This window comes from Microcaecilia unicolor, chromosome 6 (assembly GCF_901765095.1).
Source record: "Microcaecilia unicolor chromosome 6, aMicUni1.1, whole genome shotgun sequence".
Taxonomy (NCBI): domain Eukaryota; kingdom Metazoa; phylum Chordata; class Amphibia; order Gymnophiona; family Siphonopidae; genus Microcaecilia; species Microcaecilia unicolor.
The window spans coordinates 3,835,855-3,861,183 of NC_044036.1; the positions used below are offsets into that span (position 1 = coordinate 3,835,855).

The following is a 25,329-nucleotide window of genomic DNA, read 5'->3' on the forward strand; positions in this document are numbered from 1 at the left end:
CAAATGCAAAGGGGGAAGGATGTATGGTAGACCAAGACCCGTTCTCAGAGGACTGTGTTCTTGAGGATCTAGCTAAACTAAAAGTAGACAAAGCGAAGGGGGCTGATGGGATACATCCAAGGGTGCTCAAGAAACTTGGAGAAGTTCTGGCAGCTCCGCTGACGGACCTCTTCAGTGCTTCCTTAAGAGTCCGGAATGGTCCCGAAGGACTGGAGAATGGCAGATATGGTCCCCTTGCACAACAGTGGAAGTAAGGAGGAGGTTGGGAATTACAGACCTGTCAGTCTGACCTCGGTGGTGACGAAACTAATGGAAACACTTTTAAAGAGGAAGATTGTGAGGTTTCTCAAACTGAATGGAACGCAGGACCCGAGGCAGCACGGCATCACTAGAGGCAGGTCGTGTCAGACGAATCTGATTGATTTCTTCAACTGGGTGACCAAACAGTTGGACGTGGGAAGGGCGCTAGATGTGGTGTACTTAGATTTCAGCAAAGCTTCTGACACAGTTCTGCACAGGCGACTGATAAATAAACTGAGTACCTTTAGTATAGGACCTAGAGTAACTGACTGGGTTAAAATTTGGTTGAATGGAAGGAGACAGAGGGTAGTGGTAAATGGAGCTTTCTCTGAAGAAAAGGATGTCATCAGTGGAGAACTGCAGGGATCGGCCGGCTCTTTTTAACATCTTTGTGAGAAATATTGTGGAAGGGCTGTTTGGTAAGGTTTGTCTCTTTGCGGATGATACTAAACTGTGCAACAGGGTGGACACCCCAGAAGATGTGGATGACATGATGAAGGACGTAGTAAAGCTTGAGGATGGTCCAATATTTGGCAACTAAGATTTAATGCAAAAAAATGCAGGGTCATGCACTTGGGTCACAAGAATCAGAGAGAATGGTACAGTAGGGGGTGAAGTGTTTCTGTGTACAAAGGAGGAGCGGAACTTGGGGGTATTCTGTCTGATTAACAAAGTTTCCAAACAGGTAGAAAAAGCGATGGTCATAGCCAGAAGGATGTTTTGGTACATAAGGAGAGGGATGACCAGCAGGAACAAAGAGGTGACAGTGCCCTTGTATAAGTCTCTGGTGAGGCCCCATTTACAATACTATGTGCAATTCTGGAGACCACACCTATGGAAGGATATAAACAGGATGGACTCGGTCCAAGGGGTGCCTACGAAACTGGTACATATAAGAACATAAGAGTAGCCATACAGGGTCAGCCCAATGGTCCATCTAGCCCAGTATCCTGTTTTCCAAACGGTGGCCAAGCCAGGTCACAAGTACTTGGCAGAAACCGAAATTGTGGCAACACTCCATACTAGTGGTGAAGGAACTGCAGAATCGGAAGACTGTGATCCGCTACGTGATAAGGAGCAAAACAAAGGAGTAGTGTGACCAGCAGGGCAACTTCAGGAACAAGAAGACAACGAAATAATGGAAGAAAAAACCTTTATTGATAGTACCCGACACGGCACCATGTTTCTCAGGGTTGGTACAAATGTAAACTTGATGTAATTATAGACCAGTAGCAAAATTTTATATTGAATTTGATATTCAATCAGTAAGCAATGAAGATGCATTAATGTCGGAGAGATGTGGTCAAATCTTGATAAACCGCATAACACAAGTGCAGTGGCATTTTCTGCTACTTGTAGGCACCTCAGTGTCTTTTTTTGGTTATCCAATCAATGAGCTGTTACAGTAGTCAAAATGCAGAAAAGCACTTTGCACAACCATTCAAACTTTCTGGACTAAAGATAATCTCTCAGATGTCTAATTGTTTTAAGCTTGGAAAAGATGACACTGGGTCAATACACATTCACCCAGAAGATACTAATCCAAATAGTACTTCCCAAGCTCTACACATGTCAAAGAAGCCAGGAAACACATCCCAAACGCTCCTAAATCCTGTCCTGCAGAGACACACCCAAATCTTACACAGCCCTGTACATTTTATCCTTTAGATTGTAAGCTCTTTGAGCAGGGACTGTCCTTTTATGTTAAATTGTACAGCGCTGCGTAACCCTAGTAGCGCTTTAGAAATGTCAAATAGTAGTAGTAGTAAATCTGACAATAAGACAGTTAAGAGACACCGTGATCCATATGGTGTCTGAGTCTTACACACACACAGTTTTTACATTGGAAGCATGCAAAATTCTACCCATTAGCAATGAGACAAATGCTTTTCCTGTTGGGCCACAGGGATTTGTTAAAAAATTACCATGGGCTGGAGTAACGCTCAGAGTGGGTACAGTTCCGCAGTTCATTTCCTGCTTCATGTCTGCTGTGGTCTTCCCTGGACTCCTGGGGATCTGCGCTCCTTCTAAGGATTCTCCTTCTGTACCCTCGTCCTTTGAGGTCTTCTCCAGGAATGATGTCATTAGTTTCTGCACATCTAAGCCAAAAAAAAAAAAAAACCCCGGCTGTTTTATTGATAAAAGTGAGAAAATCTTAGCGGCAATGGGCAAAGCAGCAGGGCAGGGATTTTAAGTTTGAACATTTTTTTTTAACTACTCAACTTCCATATCTAAGTTCAATACAAATTACATTACAGATAAAGTACTTATTTCGCTGTCCAGAGAGTTTACATTCTAAGTTGTACCTGAGCCAATCGAAAATTAAGTGACCTGTCCAAAGTCATTTAAGTCCTGGTTTCTCTGGTTCTCAGCCCACTGCTCTCACCAACAGACAAATCCTCCGCAGGAAGGAAAGAAGTTGGAAGGGCATCAGCTTGGGTAGTTGCAAAGCTTAGGTATAGATTCCTGGTGCAAAGGGAGGGAGAAAAGCTAGAGGCCAGATCCAAGGGTAAGGTAGGAGAGAGACAGTTAGGAAACAGCTCATGGGTGTATGAAAGAGACCCAGGTCAATTGGAGGAGAGGAAGGAGGAGTCAGTTAGGACGAAAAGGAAAGGAGGCTGTGTTGCCAGCTCTTGCACGAAGATGAGAGAACACTGGGTGCAAACAATGGAGAAGTATGGCAATACTTATGTACTTATGAGATGTCAAGATTGCGGAAGTGGGGTGGGGGGATGCAATAATGTGGGGAAACAGCTAGGGGCAGCCGGCATGACATGGATGTGTGGGAGGAGGCAGGGCAGCTGGGGTGCTAAGCCATAAGGTTGCCATGCAAATTGTACAAATGTAATAGTGGTGTTATGGATGCATGAGAAGCAGAGGCTCCTCAGATCGAGCAAGAGAGGCAGCAAAGAACCTCTCCTTACCTGAAAATGTCATAGGGAGGAAGGTGAGCAACACATGCTGGCTGTTTATCATTCTGGCATAGCAACGCCACTGGGGTGGCCGAGTCTCAGCCTCTTCTACAAGCGTGTCCTCTTCCATCATCTCTGTGGTGCAAAGACTCTGAGAGAAGTAAATAAACAGTTCCTCAGAGATACAGAAATCCAGGACCTCTTGCTAGCATCACTCCCTAAAGTCCCCCCAGAGCTCTAGACACACCTCACTAGATGCATCCTGTCCTCCAAAATACACACAGCCACTCTCTGATGGGTCGTATACATCTCCTCCAGTCTCAGCAACCTTAAAGCACAATACACCCCCCATCTCTTACCCCTTTTTCATTTTTCCAGTACCCTTTCCTCAAGGCTCTCCATCTTTAAGCTGATTTTTCTACCATGCAAATGCATCTTTTACAAGTAGTTCAGAACACTGTAGCAAAACTTATTTGGGAGGGGGGGGGGGGGGGGAATTGACAGTTACTCTTTCCTTAAGCAAGAACATTAGCTTCTCCTGGTATCTTATATTCGGCAAATCATATATTTCACCATCATGTACCCAAAACTTTCTGTAAAACCAAATGTATATTTTTCTATTTCCAGTATCCACGATGAATTGTAAGCCACATTGAGCCTGCAAAGAGGTGGGATAATGTGGGATACAAATGTAATAAAATAAATAAATAAATAAAAATCTTATCGCACCAGATCTTTCTACTATTACTACTACTTAACATTTCTAAAGCGCTACTAGGGTTACGCAGCGCTGTACAATTTAACATAGAAGGACAGTCCCTGCTCAAAGAGCTTACAATCTAAAGGACACTTGAACAGTTAGTCTGATAGGGGCAGTCAAATTGGGGCAGTCTGGATTTCCTGAAAGGTAAGAGTTAGGTGCCGAACGCAGCATTGAAGAGGTGGGCTTTCACACTGGAATTCCCTCTTTCTACACAGTTCACTTACTGATCATACTTCTCCATGCTCAGTGCACTCAATCTGTCTGTTCCCTCCCATGATTACAAATACCACTCCTGTTTTAACATGGTTGCCCACCCTCACTGCGGAATTAGCTCCCTTTGAACATTCATAGTGAGAATTCCATCTCAAAAGATCTGTTCCGGAGACATCGTGCATCCTGGCCCTGCCTCTCCATTATCAATCTAGTGGCCTCTTTTGCTGCCTAGTTTCCCTTTTTATCTTACTATGTTTAGCCTCCGTGGCATGGCAGTACAACTACTGAACTAAGCTAATAATCTTGGTAAATTAACTTTACTTACTGCAAACTACTATCCACCTTATAATTGAAAGAGAAAAACGGGGGCGTGTCGGAGGCGTGGCGAAGGTGGAACTGGGGCGTGGTTATCGGCCGAGGAGAGATGGGCGCCTTTCGCCGATAATGGAAAAAAAGTATGCGTTTGTAGCTAGAATTTAGGGCACTTTTCCTGGACCCTGTTTTTTCACGAATAAGGCCCCAAAAAGTGCCCTAAATGACCAGATTACCCCCAGAGGGAATCGGGGATGACCTCCCCTGACTCCCCCAGTGGTCACTAACCCCCTCCCACCACAAAAAATGATGTTTCACAACTTTTTATTTTCATCATCAAATGTCATACCCACCTCCCTGGCAGCAGTATGCAGGTCCCTGGAGCAGTTGTTAGGGGGTGCAGTGGACTTCAGGCAGGTGGACCCAGGCCCATCCCCCCCCTACCTGTTACAATTGTGCTGCTTAATGCTTATTAGTCGTCCAACCCCCCAAACCCACTGTACCCACATGTAGGTGCCCCCTTCACCCCTTAGGGCTATAATAATGGTGTAGACTTGTGGGCAGTGGGTTTTGAGGGGGATTTGGGGGGCTCAACACACAAGGGAAGGGTGCTATGCACCTGGGAGCTCTTTTACCTTTTTTTTTGTTTTTGTAAAAGTGCCCCCTAGGGTGCCCGGTTGGTGTCCTGGCATGTGAGGGGGACCAGTGCACTACGACTCCTGGCCCCTCCCACGAACAAATGCCTTGGATTTATTCGTTTTTGAGCTGGGCGCTTTCATTTTCCATTATCACTGAAAAACAAAAACGCCCAGCTCACAAATTGTCAAATAAAACATGGACGTCTATTTTTTTTCGAAAATACGGTTCAGTCCACCCCTTCACGGACCCGTTCTTGGAGATAAACGCCCATGGAGATAGACGTTTTTGTTCAATTATGCCCCTCCACGTAACCTAGGCCACCTAGGTATCTCTGCCACCTCCTTTTCTATTTATGCATTGTAAACCGATTAAATATCTTTCTTTAATAGACAATATATCAAATAAAGATGAACTATGAACTATCTAGCCATGAGACCTTTTGAATAGGAAAATATAAATTGAATGGATAAATAAATCCAGTGCAAGAAGGGACAAAACCAAGGTAGCGCCACCCAGAATGAACACAGAAAAAGCACAGTGGGATTAACCAAATGGGTGAACCAGGAGTTCAATCAGAATGTTCTTTATTCAACAGTGGGGCACAGTATACATATGCTTAGGATGGCAAACTGTAGCGAGACAACACAGGTTGTCCTTCAGCATCAGGAAACCTGTAGTGAGACAACTGGACTAAACACAGACCGAGTTTCAGCATCAATGCCTTCATCAAGAGACCTGTAGCGAGACAACCGGACTAAACAAAGGCTGCGTTTCACCATCAATGCCTTCAAACAGGAGTCCTAGTTGGGATGTTTTATATATTGGACAGATTTAAGAAGGTCTACCAAATAAGTTATTGCCAAACAAACAATCTGAGAAATCATTAGCACAGAAATGCTTGTTTCCTGAGCTGCAGCTGCCAAGAAATCACCACCTTGGAAAGGGATCCTCATATTCTAAGCTTATAACCTCAGGCCAGTACAAAGATTCAGTCCCCTTTATTCCTCCAGCCTCATCATAAAACTTTATAACTGGGATCCTCTTATTCTAAACTCTCAGCTCAGTAGATATATTCATAAGTGCATAAGTGTTGCCATCAAACCCAGCATCTTATAGACCTCTATCATATCTCCCCTCAGCAGACTTTTCTCCAGGCTGAAGAGCCCTAGCCTCTTTAGCCTTTCCTCATATTGTCCCATTTTCGTCGCTCTTCTCTGTATCTCTTCTAATTCCACTATATCTTTTTTGAGATGCAGCGACCAGAACTGAACACAGTATTCGAGGTGTGGCCACACCATGGAGCGAAACAAAGGCATTATAACATGCGTGTTTTTGTTTTCCATTCCTTTCCTAATAATACCCAACATTCTATTTGCTTTCTTAGCCGCCACAGCTCACTGAGCAGAAGGTTTCAACGTATCATCAACAATGACGTCTATAGCCCTTTCCCAGTCTCGTAAGGTTCTCTTGTAATTTTTCACAATCCTCGTGCGATTTAACAACTTTCAATAACTTTGCGTCGTCAGCAAATTTAATTACCTCACTAGTTACTCCCATTCAGTTCCCTTAATTCCTCCAGCATTGTCGTAAAATTTTATAACTGGGATGGGATACCCATATTCTAGGCTCACAACCTCAGCTCAGTACATAAATTCGGTCCCCTTTATTCCCCCAGCATCGTCATAAAATTTTAGAACTAGGATCTTTGTATTCTTAGCTCATACCCTGAGCTCAGTATATAGATTCAGAGCCATTTCTTCCTCCAGTATCATCATAACATTTTATAACTGGGATCCTCATATTCTAAGCTCATATCACCAGCTTAGTACATAGATTCAGTCCCCTTTATTCCTGCAGCATCATCATAAAATTTTATAACTGGGATCCTCGTATTCTACGCTCATACCTCCAACTTAATACATACATTCATTCCCTTTTTTTCCTCCAGCACTTTCATAAAATTGTTATTACTGGATTCCTTCACTAGATGCTCCGAGGCTGCATGGTAAGAGTATATTCCATAACCGCACCAAGGTTATGCCTAGGTTGCATTATAAAATTGTAAGGGTAGTCCCCTGTATCTGATCCTTTTGTAGGCCTGGGTAGACTATGAACCATTTTTTTCTGAACAATATCATGGATTGAGCATGACTTCCTGGAACACTGTGCTAGCTGACATCATTCAAAGCCATGCTGTTCATTTGCACTAAACCTCCAGTCTATGTCATGTGAAGCTACGGAGGACAGAGTTTCACAGAAACACATGAATGAGGTAATCCTCATTGCCTACCTTGTTACCGAGGCATCCTGTACCACTCCTGATAAGGTGGACCATCTGGAAGCCCAAGGGATCCTTGTTATTTAGTAATTGTATATCACTTGTTAGACAGACGTACACAGTTCCTGATTGGTCCCGGATTGTCATCTGTCGACCATTGGGGCAGAGCCAACACTAGGCTTGGGAGATAGTTTTGGAGAGGAGAGGGGGAAGAGAAGACGACCTGATGGCATATGCTTCTCTCCTAGGAGAGGGACTGAATTGTCAGTAACGCCTATGAACTGTATCTATCTGTGCTAAGTTCAGTACAAGGAATAATTGAGGAGCTGATTATTTACAGCTTCTACCAGACTGAGAATTCAAGTGCCTATACAGGGCAAGGACTTGTCGGACTATAACTGATACTAACCTGGGGGTTCACTGGGTACAGCTAGAGCCATGAAGAGGAACCAATTCATCACCCATCTGACACTGAAATTGAGGACCTCTAAGGGTAAGAGAACGGGATTTCTTCTATAGTTCAGCGGTCAGTCAGTCAGCTGTCTTTAGCTTGCTAAGGATTGGTTATTCTCAGACATATGGTCTATAGCTTAATATAGCTGTTGCTTTTTAATCTACATTATTTAAATTACCTATAAATAATATCTTTCCACATTGGCATTATTCCTACCAGAACATTAGGGCCAGCTTGGCTGCAGTCATATTTCTTGCAAATAAGTCCAAACTAATTACTATCTGAGTGATTTTCTGTTGTTATATTTGCACCTACTGAATACAGTACAGGCAGAGAGGGTAATACAGTATACAAACGGAGAAACCAAAAGAAAAAAGCAACACTGGACCTTCAAGAATGGGACAACAGGAGTACTTTATTAGTCAAGGACCCGACACGGGCCGTGTTTCGGCGCCAAAAAGGCGCCTGCCTCAGGGGTCAAATTGTGGTTATAGCGATCGTACAGAATTCAGATTGTAAGTGCCTTTAAGGACAGCCTGCATTAATTTCGCTTTAGCGCGAGTAAAAGGGGCTCCGGCGAAGGAGCCTTCTCCTGTTTGATCCGAATACAAGCATAGCCCAGTATCAACGTGCCTAGCATATATGCACTAAAACTTAAGCCCTCCATAGAGCTGGTGTAATTACGAGCACTAGGTGCGGCAGGGAGAAATGTAACTTATAGAATTCTGTAAATAATACATGAGTCATTCCGTGTCAAGTGGACCAGGGGTCCCCACCTCACCATCTCAGATTTTGATGAAATTTGGTACATAGTTTCTTTATGATAAAAAACTAAGCTGTGCAAAACTTTAGTTCAAAAGACTAAAAATTGGAGGTTCTAGGGGACCTCAAGTAAAGGGTTGCAAAATGTCACCTGAGCAAAAATGACATTTTGGGCCAACTTCCAGAAGCTGTAAAACTGGAAGTTTTAGTAGTACAAGGGGGATATTTGGAGAACCTGCACTACTTTTAGGGCTTAATGAACTGGCAAAACCCCATGTTCCTAGTCCTCTTACTTTTTGAATGGTTTAGGCTCAAACGTTGCCATAAAAATGGCAAAAATCAATTTACAGCGATGTTGAGGCTGCTGTAGTTTCTAAACTAGTTGGCCTTTCAGGTTGATTTTTGGTAGGTGTACTAACTGCAGGGCTGTAATGAGGCATTCCAATTTGCAGCACTTTCCTTCAAGTGGTTGAAAAATTATAAGCGTTCAAAGTTGGTATAAAAAGCATTTTTGCCCATTTTGGGCTATCTTTGATGCCCTTGATCTCCAGTGGGACAGCTTCAATATTCTTTCTTTTAGCACCATTAGAAAGAGCAGATTTCCTTCTATCAGAATATGTAGTTTTCATTTTGGAGTCTCATCATATAAGGATTGCAAAAATGCCCTCAAATGTTTGCAGGCAGCAGCCTGTGATTTCTTCACTACACCCTTGATACAAGTGTAGTAAAAGTGATTCTTCTTTCAAAAAGCACCAATTTTTTAAAATAAAGAACACATTATATTATAAAACTGTATTCAAGAAAACTAAAAAACAGGAATGTTTTTTAGGATGTGGAAGGATGAGGCCAGGTTTCATGACAGGTTTAAAGAAAACTGCAGTCAGTTAGGATGACCGACTTGGCCAATTATGATTGGTGGACCCTGTTGCAAGGCGTCTGAGTGTCTGCTGCTGGTGTTTCTTCACCCTTGCTACAGTTTGACCTCTTAGTGAACTGTAGGCATCAAAGTAAGCCTAGCAACAGACACTCAGGAGCCAGGAGGTACCAGAAGCATACAATTGGGCAATGAAACAAACAATTCTGCCTTGCAACAGGGTTCACAAATCATAATTGGCCAAGTCTAACTGGCTAAAGAAGTTTTCTTTAAATATTATGTTATAAAACTGTGTTCAAGTAAACTAAAAAATAGGGTGGAAACCATTGTATACATACTTCTTGTTGAAGAAACTCGCACCTGCACCGACAGGCTCATTTATATTGAATTAAATGCCACAAATGAAGATATTAATCACTTTAGACTGAAGTAAAATTTTACCCATTGAAAACCTGATTGCAAGAATAAACGCGTTTGTTGAACTGATGCTAATGGTCATCAATGGATCCAGAAAGATCAGATGAATTTCCACTTTGCTCAGTTGGCTGTTCAAGTACATCAGAGTGTCATTTACTGACATACAATAAAAATAAGGGTTTGAAATTAATTGAAGAGCTTCTGCCTGATCAACAGAAGTTGTTACAAGAGCGTTCTGGTCAACTTTTCTATGCTGGATCAACTATTTGCCTTCATCATGAATCCTTACTGTTGAAAAAGTTTGAATTTTTGCAAAGAACCTGCTGTAACCCATTTTCCAAAGGTGGTCATAATGCAAAAAGAGGCTTAAGAGTGCTGGATGACACACTAGCAGCCCAGCTAAAGGCCTTAACAAGCAAAATATTTGTGCTGGGTCAGAAACTATGTCCATCTTGTCGAAAAGACGTCAGTAACAGAGCTGCTGATTCTTTATCATCATCAACAACAGCAGATGATGAACACAGTGACATTTCTGGCAAGTTGAACACAAGTTTGACATCTCTTGGTATTTCTCCATTAAAGTTCAAAAAAGTCAGCAAGCGTGATGTACGAGGCTACACCAAGCGCAAAATCAGGCGAGTGCAAAATACTTTGAGAGTCATCATCTTGCAGTTGCTGGTGGCTTAGACCTAAATGAGTTTGAAACTCAACCTTCTACCAGTCAGAAATGTGACAAATGTTCTGATTATGATGACCTGCTAAACTAGTTGAAAAACAAAGTCCAAGTTTCAGCAAATCATGCAGAAAAACTGCAAATACTAACTTTAGCACCAAACAGCTGGTCTATTGAAAGAACTGCCTCAGAATTCATGGTTTCAACTAGAATGGTTAAAAAAGCAAGAAATCTGAAATCAGTTTGTGGAATTCTGGCAAAACCAGACAAGAAGAAAGGTAAAGTTTTACCAGAAGAAACAGAAAAAAAAAATTCTTGGCTTTTTTGAAGATGATGAATTCAGTAGACTGTGCCTAGGGAAAAAAGATTTTGTCTCTGTCAGAACTGGCACTGAAAAAATTCAAATGCAAAAGCACTTGCTGCTTAGCAATCTAAAAGAAATGTATGTTGCATATCGTACTCGAAATGGGCCAGAAGTGGGTTTTTCCAAATTTTGTGAGCTAAGGCCAAAATGGTGTGTCACTGTTGGCTCATCTGGTATGCATTCAGTGTGTGTTTGTGTCATTCATCAAAATGTGAAGCTTATGCTTGCTGGAAGCCATCTGCTGAACGAAGATTACAAAGCACTGATGGCTAAAACTGTGTGCAATTTGGAATGCAAAGAATGCATGCTTCACAGGTGTGAAATATGTCCAGGTAAAATTGTGCTTGAAAATTACCTGACAGAAGTGTTCATTGATGCTGACCCAGGTGAAACAATCGAGTTTAAGCAGTGGGTTCATACAGATCGCACCACACTGGAGACCAAACAAATGTATGTTGATGATTTTGTATCTGAGCTTGCATTGAAAGTTTCAAACCTGTCAATTTACCATTACTTTTCCAAACATCAGACACAATACTTAAAGAAAACCTAAATCCTTGTGAAATTGTTGTTCTCTTGGACTTTGCTGAAAACTACTCCTTTATTGTCCAAGATGCTGTTCAAGGTTTCCACTGGGAAAACAGTCAAGCTACACTGCATCCATTTGTTGGGTACTTCCGTGATGCTTCAAGTGAAATTCAGTGCATAAGTGTTTGCATAATAAGTGACAGCTTGCGGCATGATGCAGTTGCTGTACATGCATTCTTGGAAAAATTAATCGCGTTCTTGAAAAGCAAAATTGGAGAAATAAAATATGTAACATACTTTAGTGATGGCTCAGCTGCACAATACAAGAACTTCAAAAACTTTGCCAACTTGTGCTATCATCAAACAGAATTTGGAATAAGTGCACAGTGGAATTTCTTTGGCACAAGCCATGGCAAGTCACCATGTGATGCCATAGGTGGTACAACAAAGCGACTAGCTGCTCAGGCTAGTTTGCAACGACCTAAAAATAGCCAAATTCTCACAGCACAAGGCTTGTTTGAATTTTGTGATCAAAAAATAAATAAAATCAAGTTCTTTTTTGTTTCCAAGGATGAAATTGAATCTTCAAGATCTGCACAAGAGGAAAGATTCAGTAAAGCTTCCACAGTTGCTGGAACTAAATCACCAGTTTATTCCCATTGACTTGAACCAAATTTCAGTCAGTAGAATGTCAAATGATTCCTCCTCATTTGTTGTCAAACTTTGTCAGTCGGATGACCCAGTGAGTGTACCTGGCATAAATGTGTCTCAACTTCAGCCTGGGCAGTATGTTGCCTGTGTTTATGACAACAAATGGTGGATTGGCAATGTCTGTGACACATCATTTGAAGAACATGATGCCTTGGTCAACTTTATGCATCCATGCGGGCCTGCACGATCATTTCATTGGCCTAGCAGAAGAGATTCTTGTTGGATTTCTGAACAGCATATTCTAGCAGTTCTTCCAGTACCAGCAACTACACACTTGGACGACAGTATACATTTCCAGAAACAGCAGTGAAACTTATCAGTGAAAAATTCTTGTCACTTCAGCACTGAGGTTTTACTTGGGAACCATTAAGACACCCCCATTAGGCTTGAGAAACTAGGCAAAGACAACCAAATGAGGCTTGGGAACCTCAAGTAAGATGCCCACCTTCAGGCTTGGGAACCTGTGCCAAGTGGCTGGACTTGCCTTGCTATCGGGCGTGACCTCTTGGCGATGAGGTTGCTACTTCCTATTGAATTGGTAGTGGCATAGCCACCATGGACCAACGCATGCTTAAAGCAACTGAGTGACTTATACAGCAATTAGAAACATTGATGGGCCCTATATCCGTTTCATCTATCATTCAACAATACTGGCCAAAAAACACTTTTTTTGCAATCCTTATATGGAGAGACTCCAAATTGAAAACTACATATTCTGATAGAAGGAAATCTGCTCTTTCTAATGGTGCTAAAAGAAAGAATATTGAAGCTGCCCCACTGGAGATCAAGGGCATCAAAGATAGCCCAAAATGGGCAAAAATGCTTTTTATACCAACTTTGAACGCTTGTAATTTTTCAACCACTTGAAGGAAAGTGCTGCAAATTGGAATGCCTCATTACAGCCGTGCATTTAGTACACCTACCAAAAATCAACCTGAAAGGCCAACTAGTTTAGAAACTACAGCAGCCTCAACATCACTGTAAATTGATTTTTGCCGTTTTTTTGGCAAAGTTTGAGCCTAAACCATTCAAAAAGTAAGAGGACTAGGAACATGGGGTTTTGCCAGTTCATTAAGCCCTAAAAGTAGTGCAGGTTCTCCAAATATCCCCCTTGTACTACTAAAACTTCCAGTTTTACAGCTTCTGGAAGTTGGCCCAAAATGTCATTTTTGCTCAGGCGACATTTTGCAACCCTTTTCTTGAGGTCCCCTAGAACCTCCAATTTTTAGTCTTTTGAACTAAAGTTTTGCACAGCTTAGTTTTTTATCATAAAGAAACTATGTACCAAATTTCATCAAAATCTGAGATGGTGAGGTGGGGATGACCTTTAAAATTGGTCCACTTGACACGGAATGACTCACATGTAAGTGGAACCCCAGCCTATGTTCCACCCATATGCTGCCTTTGTGTATGCCTACTTGCAAATATGCACTATGAAAGTTAATCTGCAGAACAGTGCTTAGGCAGCATGCTAGCACACAGACCCAAAGTGAACAACATACATGAGCGTAAGATAGCATTCTCAACATTAACACTCTTGATCTACCACCATATGTATAACCCAATAATAAAGACTCAACCACATCATAATCCAATATATACAAACAGTATCAATAATAAAGACTTGGTTCTTGATCTACCACAGTATGTACAACCCAATACTGAAGACTCAACCACTTATTAGCCAGCATCATATGTATAATTCAATATATACAAACTATCAATAATGAAGATTCAGCCCCCTCATCTTCAGCATCATATGCACAACTCAATATATACAAATATCATCAGTATTTATTTGCCCAGGTCAAATTTGGTATTAAGGGAAGAGACTGTATATTTGAGGATAACAGAAAAACAAAAGTTATGTGATTTTATTATGCAAGTTTACTCTAATCTGCCTAGTTAATAGGCAGAATATAGATATATATATAAATAATTAAGCTCAGTCCCTCATCTTAGGAGCATCATATGTACAACCCAAATAACCCAATATAATGAAGACTCATCCATCTCAAAAGTATCCAAGATTATGTATCCCAAAAGACAAACTTGCTTCTGTTCAAACACACATTTCTCCAGTTTGGTGAAATGCTGGTATTTGCATAACCAAGAAAGAACTTCCTGGACGTGCTGTCTATGGCTGATGAGATCAAGAAAGAAGATCAAAATATCAAGGTAAGCCACCACATATTGTGAAAAAAGATCCTGGAAGATAACATTGACGAAGGCTTGGAAGGAATTACAAAGGCCAAACAGCATCACAAAATCTTCATAATGGTCATCTCTTATATTAAAGGCAGTCTTCCACTTGTGACCTTGTCTCATCCAAATAATGTTATAGGCCCCACAAAAATCAAACAGTTCAATAGCAGGGGTGAAGAAACATTTTCGCCGATTTGTTTTAAATTTACTACATTGTAGTTTCATCGCATGCCCCCTAGTCCTAGTATTTTTGGAAAGCGTGAACAGACGCTTCACATCCACCTGTTCCACTCCACTCATTATTTTATATACCTCTATCATGTCTCCTCTCAGCCGTCTCTTCTTCAAACTGAAAAGCCCTAGCCTCCTTAGTCTTTCTTCATAGGGAAGTTGTCCCATCCCCGCTATCATTTTAGTCACCCTTCACTGCACCTTTTCCAATTCTACTATACCTTTCTTGAGATGCGGCGACCAGAATTGAACACAATACTCAAGGTGCGGTCGCACCATGGAGCGATACAACGGCATTATAACATCCTCACACCTGTTTTCCATACCTTTCCTAATAATACCCAACATTCTATTCGCTTTCATAGCCGCAGCAGCACACTGAGCAGAAGGTTTCAGTGTACTATCGACGACGACACCCAGATCCCTTTCTTGGTCCATAACTCCTAACGTAGAACCTTGCATGATGTAGCTATAATTTGGGTTCTTTTTTCCCACATGCATCACCTTGCACTTGGTCACATTAAACATCATCTGCCATTTAGCTGCCCAGTCTCCCAGTCTCGTAAGGTCCTTCTGTAATTTTTCACAATCCTGTCGCGAGTTAACGACTTTTACTAACTTTGTGTCATCAGCAAATTTAATTACCTCGCTAGTTACTCCCATCTCTAAATCATTTATAAATATATTAAAAAGCAGCGGTCCTAGCACAGACCCCTGAGGAACCCCACTAGCTACCCTTCTCCATTGTGAATACTGCCCATTTAATCCCACTCTCTGTTTCCTATCCTTCAGCCAGTTTTTAATCCACAATAGGACATTTCCTCCTATCCTATGACCCTCCAATTTCCTCTGTAGCCTTTCATGAGGTACCTTGTCAAACGCCTTTTGAAAATCCAGATACACAATATCAACCGGCTTCCCTTTGTCCACATGTTTGTTTACTCCTTCAAAGAATTGAAATAAATTGGTCAGGCAAGATTTCCCCACACAAAAGCCGTGCTGACTCGGTCTCAGTAATCCATGTCCTTGGATGTGCTCTGTAATTTTGTTTTTAATAATAGCCTTTATCATTTTCCCCAGCACCGACGTCAGACTCACCAGTCTATAATTTCCCGGATCTCCCCTGGAACCTTTTTTGAAAAATGGCGTTACATTGGCCACCCTCCAATCTTCCCAAAAGCAACTGAAGGCCTGTGTTACAGCTGGAGATGGACACTCTGAGCATTCATACATGTAGAAATCCTGATTTTAGAAAGTCAGTATTTAATACCTTTCAAGTGACTATGAAATTCTAACATATTGTTAATTGTATGAATTTATTTTACTGTGTTTTAGCTCAAACATTTTTAGTATGCATTAAAAATGCTAGGTAGTAATGCTAAAATGTCAGTAACATCATAATGTTGTTTAATAGTAATGTGTAGGTATGATGACTAAATTAGAATGCAAAATTTCTCATTCAAATTCAAAGTAGTTGCTGTGAAAACAGGGAAAAAACACTAGGGGATTACTTTTTTCCCCTCACTCTGTAGATCACGGTACTAATCTGTAATGGAATAATCTGAACATAAGATAAGAAAATAAGAGTACCATACAGGGTCAGACCAATGGTCCATCTAGCCCTTTCCTGTTTTCCAAACAGTGGCCAAACCAGGTCACAAGTACCTGGCAGAAACCCAATCAGCAGCAACATTCCATGTTACCAATCCCAGGGCAAGTGATGGCTTCCTCCTTGTCCATCTCAATAACAGACTATGGACTTTTCCTAGAGGAATTTGTTCACACCTTTTTAAAACCCAGATACACTAACCGCTGTTACTACATCCTCCAGCAAAGAGTTCCAGAGCTTAACTAATCGTGATGCCATTATACAATTAGCACTTGGCACCTAACTTTTGTGAGATTTATAGAATTGTCTCCAAAGTGGACTCAGTGACGGCCAGGCAAGCACATGAAGAGCCCAGACAGAGGAGAATCTGTGGCAACACAACAGACAGGATCTAGGAGGAAGACCAAAGCCCAAATTTATGTGTCCATTTGGCAATGCATGAGAAACTGCAGAGGCAGAAGCAATGACTTTGGCAAACAGATTAAGAACATAAGAATAGACAATGGTCCATCCATCCAACCCAGTATCCTGCTTCCAGCAGTGGCCAATCCAGGTCACAAGACCAACTACAGTTAAATAAATAAGGTTTGTTGGGGACAAGAAAATATTCCCAACATTTCCTAACCCTCTACTACAGGACCCAGGTACAGAACATTTTGCTATACATTCTGTTTCTGCCTAGAATTTGTATCTTTCTAATTGGTAAACTCTTGCCTGGGATTAACTGCAGTCCCTTTCTCGGACTTCTTCAATCTTCATTAGAATACTCCTGCAAAACAAAATCTCCATATACCTGGATACCAAGATAAGCTATCAGCACTCTGTGTTCTCTAGAGAGTCTAAAACTGGACCGTGACTTGGGAGACAGGGTGGATTGAGTTGTTCTTATCTACCAACATCCATATCTCTATGAGATGCATCAATGACAGAGCTGACCCGCCCACGTTCACCAGCATCATCTTTCTACCTTCCTGCTGTAGTCCCTTTGCTCTGATCATTCATGCCTCCGTTTCAAAAAGCTCCCTTTGAATTCACAGACACAGTACCTTCCCTCCATTAGTACCTGCAGTGTGCTGGTGGATCCAGTACCTTCATTGTTACCAAGCAGAGTGTGAAAATTCATGGTGTTATCCTTTCGTTCCAGGGAAGCAGAAGCCTTCAGTGGCTCTTCTGAAGAGAGAGAACATAAGAACATAAACAATGCCATACTGGAACAGACCAAAGGTCCATCAAGCCCAGTATGCTGTTTTTAACAGTGGCCAATCCAGGTCACAAGTACTTGGCAAGATCGCAAGAGAGTACAGATTTTATGCTGATGATCCTGGAAATAAGAAGTGGATTTTCCCCAAGTCTACCTTAATAATGGCTTATGGACTTTTGTTTTAGGAACCTGTCCAAACCTTTTTATAACCCTGCTAAGCTAACTGCTTTTACCACACTCTCAGATAAGGAATTCCAGAGTTTAATTACATGTTGCGTGAAGAACTATTTCCTCTGATTTGTTTTAAATGTACTACTTTGTAGCTTTGTTGTGTGCCTCCCAGTCCTAGTATTTTTGGAAAGAACTCATTATTTTATAGACCTCTATCATATCTCTCCTCAGCTGTTTCTTCTCCAAGCTGGAGCCCTAGCCGCTTTACCCTTTCCTCATAGGGAAGTCATCCCATCCCCTTTATCCTTTTTGTCGCCTTTCTTTGTACATTTTCTAATTATGATATATCTTTTTTGAGATGCTGTGACCAGAATTGCACACAGTATTCGAGGTGCAATTGTACCATGGAGAGATACAAAGGCATTATCACATTCTCATTTTTGTTTTCCATTCCTTTCCTAATAAATCCTAACATCCTATTTGCTTTCTTACCCACCAGCGGTCCTAGCACAGACCCTCAGGGAACCCCAATATCTACCCTTCTCCATTGAGAATACTGACCATTTATCTGTACTCTCTGTTTTCCATCTTTTAACCAGTTTTTAATCCACACCAGACAGGCTCACTGGCCTATAAATTTCCTGGATCACCTCCAGAACCCTTTTAAAAAATTGGCGTTACATTGGCCACCCTCCTTTCTTCCGGTACCATGGTTGATTTTAAAGATAAAATGATATATTACTAACAATAGCTCTGCAAGTTCATTTTTCAATTCTAGCAGTTTCTCTGGGATGTATACTATCCAGTCCAGGTGATTTGCTACTCTTCAATGTGTAAAATTGCCCCACTTCATCTTCCAGGTTTACAGAGATTTGTTTCATTTCCAAATCAGTGCTGCCTTACCTTGATTACTGCAATGTAACCTATATGAGCCTGTCACACAGGTATTTGAAATTGCTATAACTGGAAGAAAATGCCGTGGTATTGGTTATTGTTTGAAGTAGGAAATTTGATTGTACATCACCAACTCTAGATATTTAGCATCAGTTGCTAGTCAATTTCAAAGTGCAATTTAAATGTTTATGTTTAAATTTACAAAGTTGCCTAATATAATGAATGAGATAGCCTCTCTTATAGAATCCAACAGTGTTGTTCAGATTACTAAGTCAAAGTACAAATAAATGTATATTTCAATACTTAAGTAAAAGTAAAAAGTATAGTGAAGAACACAGTAAAAATTTTACTTAAGTGAAATTTAAAAAGTTACTGCCTAATAAAATACTTTTTGAGTAAAAAGTAAAAGTACCACAACTAGAATTAATGCAACTATTATTAATATTTTAAACCAATAATTTTACTGCTCTACAATTCAATCCACTTTGCTTTAAGTAAAATTAAATTTAAAAAATGACTTGTCGCTCATGTAAGAGCACCTGCAAGTCATTAATCCAGGTGTTCAACTACTGCACTGGCAGAAGTGGAGCGTTCAGTCTGATAAAATGTTCCTTCAATTAAGACCAGGCTACAGGGGTCTTCTGACTGGGTCTGCAGGTAATGATCAAGGGAATCTCTGTCTGAAACACATGATTTCCATCTAGCGAAGAATGCTTTATCATCATCATTGCCATTATCATCTGTATTAGCAGATGCTCTTGAATCTTTATATTCAGTCATGCCGTCCAATTACAGAGAAGGCTTTCACAAAGTTGGAATCATTGTCTGCTGTTGTTTTCGGCTGATGCAAAAAGATATAAATGTGTGGGAACCTTTCAGTCTTAAGGCCAGACAAGCAAACTTCCTCTCTACAGACTCTTATCAATCCAGTGGACAGTCACCTCAATGTAAAATTTCCCACGGGATGACGAGCAGTCTGTTGTGGTAGAGACATATGTCTGCTCACCAAGAATTGCTTCAGCTTCAAAGTGACCCAACTCATCACTGTTCTGTTTGGCTAGAGACCAGTAACGAATTCAACAAACACAGGCAACTCCACTGTTCTCAAAGGCTGTATTCACTGAACCAAAATTTAAGATGAAATGATTCACTGTTTGGGTGATGAGGTTTTCAATAGCAAAATTCTGTCCCCGGTTTCATTTAGTTTACTGAGGAATTGTCATTTACATTTGGCTTCCACTTTTACTTTTAACAGCAAACATCAGATGTAACTAAGTAAAAGCAGTAACAATTGGTGAAATTATTACTTCAGTAAAAGTAACAAATGTTATCCTGTACTTCTTTACAAGTAAAAGTAACAAAACTTTTACTTAAGTACAATAACTACACTTACTATACAACACTGCAAATCAATGATCCCTGAAGGACACCTACAACCTAGTCAGCATTTCATTTCAAGGAAGGCTATAGCTGGCTCTAGTATTTTGTCTGTCTGTAGTCCACATCTGTGAAACATATTACCTTTAATATTGTGCAGAGAGGATTATATGCAGTTTTTCATGAAAGACTAAAAACTTGCTTATTTAAATTGACATTTTAATGATTTCTTCTTACTCAATATTTTTATTTGATTAATATGATTTCTTTTTTTATTTATTTATTGCATTTGTATCCCACATTTTCCCACCTATTTGCAGGCTCAATGTGGCTTACATAGTTTTATTAACATTGTCATTCTAGAGTATTGTGCCGAGATTAAATAGGGAAGAGGAAGGGAGTGATTAGGGTAGTTATAGAAGGTGGGTTTTCATAACTGAGTAGGTTGGTGAGGTGGATTAGTGTGGTTATCGGTTATCGTTGTAGGCTTTGTTGAAGAGGTATGTCTTCAGGGCTTTGCCAAAGATGGTTATTTCGTTGATTGTTTTCAGGTCTGTAGGTAGTGCATTCCATAACTGCATGCTCATGTAAGAGAAGGTAGTGGCATGCATCAGCTTGTATTTTAGTCCTTTACAGCTGGGGAAGTGCAGGTTGAGAAATTTGTGGGATGATCTTGTTGCGTTTCTGGGAGGTAGGTCCACGAGGTTTAGCATGTATATTGGGGCGTCTGTGTAAATGATTTTGTGTACAATCGTGCAGATCTTGAATGCAATTCGTTCCTTAAGTGGGAGCCAGTGAAGTTTCTCTCTTAAGGGTTTTGCACTTTCATATTTGGTTTTTTAGCATTTTTTAGTTTATATGTATATAAAATTTTATGTAAACTACTTAGGTGTGTAATGATAAGCAGTGTGTACATACAATAAATGAAATGAAAACACCAAGCACAGACCACAAATACTATAACACATTTACAAAGATTAATAATATTTTGGAGGTACCAGTAGTAAATATTAAAAATACAAAATTCAAATCAGAGCATGCTACAAACTTAACATCCCCACCACATCCTTCAGAGCACATTGTTCAATATACCTTATAACCACATAGGCAGAGTTCGTTAACATATACTATAATCAAAGAAAGTCAACTAAGTCTTGGTAAGTGTAACATCATCAAATGAGTTAGAGAGAATAAGATCCACTGATTAACACAATCTCATTCCAAAATGATCACATTATACACAACTTTAAAATCCACCAGCTCAGTGAACAACTCCTGCAATACCTCATACAGATGCTGACTAATTAAATTTCACATTGGGAAAAGACTACTGGACCTATTAATTCTACTTCCTTCTAGGACATAATAGTGCCCTTGGCCTATAATGACCTATATCTGCTTATAATCCATCTCTAAAAGAAACTATAAAGCAAACAACAAATTAGTAATGTAAACCATCTGTTCCAAATCATCAACAAAAGAGTACATGTTATTTACAGAGAGGATAATAAGGGGTATGTCCCTTTGGGATAGCCCTTCAGTGTCATATCTCTGAAGCAGGTCAATTTTTAACTCCCACAGAGATGGTGAGTAGTAACCTGGGGCAATCAGCTCCTGATCCTATATAATAATTCTCACCTCCAACGTTCTATCTTGCTGCCTGTGTCCGTGACTTCTTGGTCTGCTAGGCTCTGAAGCCCTGGCTGACATCACTGGACCCATTAAGATGCAAACCCAAGAAAAAAAAACCCTCACAGTTGATCCACTCCCCCCCACCACGAGTTCCAGACCCCACCTCCCGTCCTCCCTCCGATTTCCACACCCCCCTCCCTCCGATTTCTACACCCCCCTCAGAGTTCCTGACCCCTGCACCCCCCTGCCGTGACCCTCTCGAGCCCCCCTTCCCACCGCCGTCAAGTACCTGTGCTGGTGGGGGACCCCAACCCCCGCCAGCAAAAGTCCTCTTCTTGGCCGCACGGTGTGGACGAATGATCTGATCAAGTTTGAATCTGTTTGTGTGCAGGACGTCAGACGCACGCACAAAAACAGATTGCAACTTGATCAGATCATTCGTCCATGCCGCGCGGCCGAGAACAGGACTTTGGCTAGCGGGGGTTGGGGTCCCCCACCAGTACAGGTACGCGACGGCAGAGGGTTGGCGGCGGGAAGGGGGCCTGGAACTCAGTGGAGGGGGGACGAGAGGGGAGGAGGGGGGAAAGCACCACCTGTACAAAAACTAGGAAAAAAAAGCGGGGGGACAACCCTGGAACACGGAGGAAGGGGTGACACTGGAACTTGGAGGGAGGGAGGGAGGCCCCTGGCACACACACTCACACTCTCTCTCTCACAGACACACTCGCACCCAGCGGTCTCACTCTCTCTCTCTCTCACACACACACACTCGCACATTCACTCTCTCTCTCTCTCTCACACAGTCACTCTCACACACATTCTCTCAAACATACACACTCCGAGGAAAACCTTGCTAGCGCCTGTTTCCTTTGTGTCAGAAACGGGCCTTTTTTACTAGAATTGCATAATCAAAAGAGAGAAACACTGTCACAGTAATGCTGAAGGCAGGCTCTGTAATGTGCGAAGTGACTGAAAAGTGCAGATACAGTTAAATAGTGTTACGTCCCTCACCTGTACGACACTCCTCCCGGCTAGGACGAGGATCGGTCTTGGGAAGGTCTGTTTCGGTTTCCTAAGTCTGGCAGCCGTCATCCGACTTAGAGCAATGGTTCAGCCATCTTGGATAGATCATATCCCAGGAAGCCATCTTGGACTAACGAGGACAGGAAGGAAGCCCATATTTGGTCCTTAGAGCACTGCTGATGGGGGCAGCCATCTTGGTTCAGCTACACATGCTTTAGCCTAATTCCTCCTCTACTTAAGGCACTGCCTCCAGCCCTTCAGTGCTTCGTCTTCTGCTGCGCAGAGGTTGTGGTCTGCATCCATGTTCCTTAACTGATTCCTGAGTTTCCTGTGTTTCGACCTTGGCTTGTTTCCTGACCACGCGTTGTGTTGCTGCCTGCCTTTTGCCCCTGGACTGTGTTTGGACTATTCTCAGCTCTACTGTTTTCCTGGCTCTTGGACTGTGTCTGTTGGCTACCTGTCTGGTCGGTGGTCCTGCAACCCCACCAGTTCCGGAAGTCCTGCCGGCCGCTTGAACCCAGGGGCTCAACTCCTGGGGAATAGTGGCTAAGTGCAGGTGAACCTAGGGGTTGTCTGGCTGCCTGACCGAGTGCGGTGCACTCCATCTTCGCCGTGCTCAGTCGAGGCACAAGGGCTCACATCCCCATGTCATAAAAAATGTCATAAACAGTATTCGGTTCTTGAAATAATTCATCCAAAATTGAAGTCAACAGAGAATTATGGGCACTTTGAAAACCTGAATAAATTGTTATTAAAAAATTCCTTTTTTCATAAACACCACCAATTAGATAGAAGCCATTCTTTCAATTCTTTAGCCAAGAATGCAATATTAGTATTGGTTGAAAATCTTCTAGTTTTTCTAGATCTTTATTTTCTGGTAGTTTCCCACATCACTTAGATCTTTTCTTTTATTTATATTTTTATTCATTATAAATGTAACCCAGGCCACCTATTCTATTTTCCTTTTTCTCTTCTCCTAGTTTTACTTTTATTTAGTTGTAAACTGCTTTGGTAATTAAATTGATGGACTGTGTATCAAATAAAAGTGAACTACCAACTATTTATTTTGATTATGTTAGGTTTTGGTAGCTTGTTTTACTCCTGTTGTTGTGTATTTACAGGTATATTCTATTTCTGAACCAACCCCCCCCCCCCCCCCCAATATATGCGCTCATGTCACCTTACCTCGGATCACAGGGAGAAGGAACCGTTGCTCTGGTCCAATCTCATCACGATGCAGTATTTGTTCCATGACAGCCACATGATCAGAATCTGCCATGGGAATCTCACGGTCACTAAGTTCCTGCTGAAGGCAGCCATGAAAAAGGGTCAACAGCAAATCGTTGGGCAAGGAAGAAGAGTCTGACACTATTCCATCATCCTCTGCTCCGAAAGAGAAAAGCAGCCTATTATAAGCTGGTACACACATTCCAATCCAGAAGCTGAAGCATCCAATTACAAATGTTAGTTTGCATATTTATTTATTTACATTTTACCTCACAGCATTTTCAGTAATAGCTCCAAGTGAGTTACATTGAGGTACACTAGGTACTTACTTATCATCAAGAACATAAAAGCCATACTGAACGCAGCCTCTTTTGCCCTTATTTTTTCAGCCACTTGTTTGGAGAACAATATAGGCTTCCTGTTTCTCTTGTCTTTGTTTACTTTCTTGTATAAAGATCCACTGCCATATTTATAGCAGCTTTTAGCTTGGACCACTGTTCTTCCACTTCTCCAATATCTAGCCCTGCCATCAGTTCCTTCAAGTATTCTAACATTTTACCAAAATTAGCATTTTGAGGATGAAAACACGGCACATCTGAAATGGAAGTGCATTGTTTTCATCCTCAAGATGCTTTTAAACATATGATAAAAAGTCAGTGAAAGAAAATATGATATAAATGAAATACTGGATATACAAAGTTCTGAATAAAGATTTTTGAGTCGGCGCCTAAGATGTGTTGAAGACTCACAAAGCACAGTGGCAGTTGTAACATCCAGTGACACCTGAGGTCCTTTTTCCCCTATTAACAAAGTCATAAAGTGGACCTAGGAAGTTCTCTGTATATTAAGGAATATCAATAAACAGGACAATATATACTCAATCATGGGGAATAGAATTGTTTCTTGGTTTTCCTATATAGGGAAAGCTAGCCTAGGGGTGGGTGGGAGGGAATAATAAAGTCAGAAGAGTATAAATATAGAAACCCATAGGAACCAGTAGATCTCCAAGTCAGAAAGTCAGAGGAAAGGAAGTTATATATACATATATGTATATGATAGTTTTTTTGGGGGGGTGGGGGTTGTTTTTCTTTTTAATGTAGGATAAAGGTAAAGTCAACATACTAAAAGAAATCTATTCAGAAAGAGGAACACACGGGGAAGAGAGCACTTTAGAATTTATGAAACAATTAAAAAGAAACATTTGAAAATATATAAATTCAAAATATCTTAGCGTCAGGCCTGCACTGCTTTTCAGGATTTCCATCTCTCCAGGAAGCAACCCCTCCCCTTAAAGACAGCCAGAATAAAGGACAATCCTTTTTCTAAAATGGGATTCTCGGTGCCATTTCACATTGCTGATCATGATCTTCTACTGTTCAAGCTAAATTCCACTGGAATTTCTAGGAAGGTTTTGAATTGGTTTGCTGGGGGTTTTTAAATATACAGAAGTTACAAAGTAATTAGGAACAGAAAATGTTCTTTCCCTTGGTCTCCTGGTTGTGGTGTCCCACAAGGTTCTATTTTATTTAATGTCTTCTTCAGTTCTGTCATGAACGTAA

At 41.2% G+C, this 25,329-nt stretch overlaps 1 protein-coding gene across 6 annotated transcripts in view; it reads right to left on the reverse strand.

Annotated features, from left to right (window-relative positions):
* SZT2 (SZT2 subunit of KICSTOR complex) overlaps positions 1-25,329 on the reverse strand; it is a 484,798-nt gene that overhangs the window by 300,673 nt on the left and 158,796 nt on the right. For all 6 annotated transcript variants that reach the window (XM_030207429.1, XM_030207428.1, XM_030207430.1 and 3 more), the window contains exons 21-24: positions 23,729-23,926; positions 17,309-17,415; positions 3,225-3,363; positions 2,226-2,399 (exon numbers count right to left, since the gene is read on the reverse strand). In XM_030207429.1, the coding sequence (XP_030063289.1) occupies positions 2,226-2,399; positions 3,225-3,363; positions 17,309-17,415; positions 23,729-23,926 (618 nt within the window). The remainder of the gene's footprint in view (positions 1-2,225; positions 2,400-3,224; positions 3,364-17,308; positions 17,416-23,728; positions 23,927-25,329) is intronic.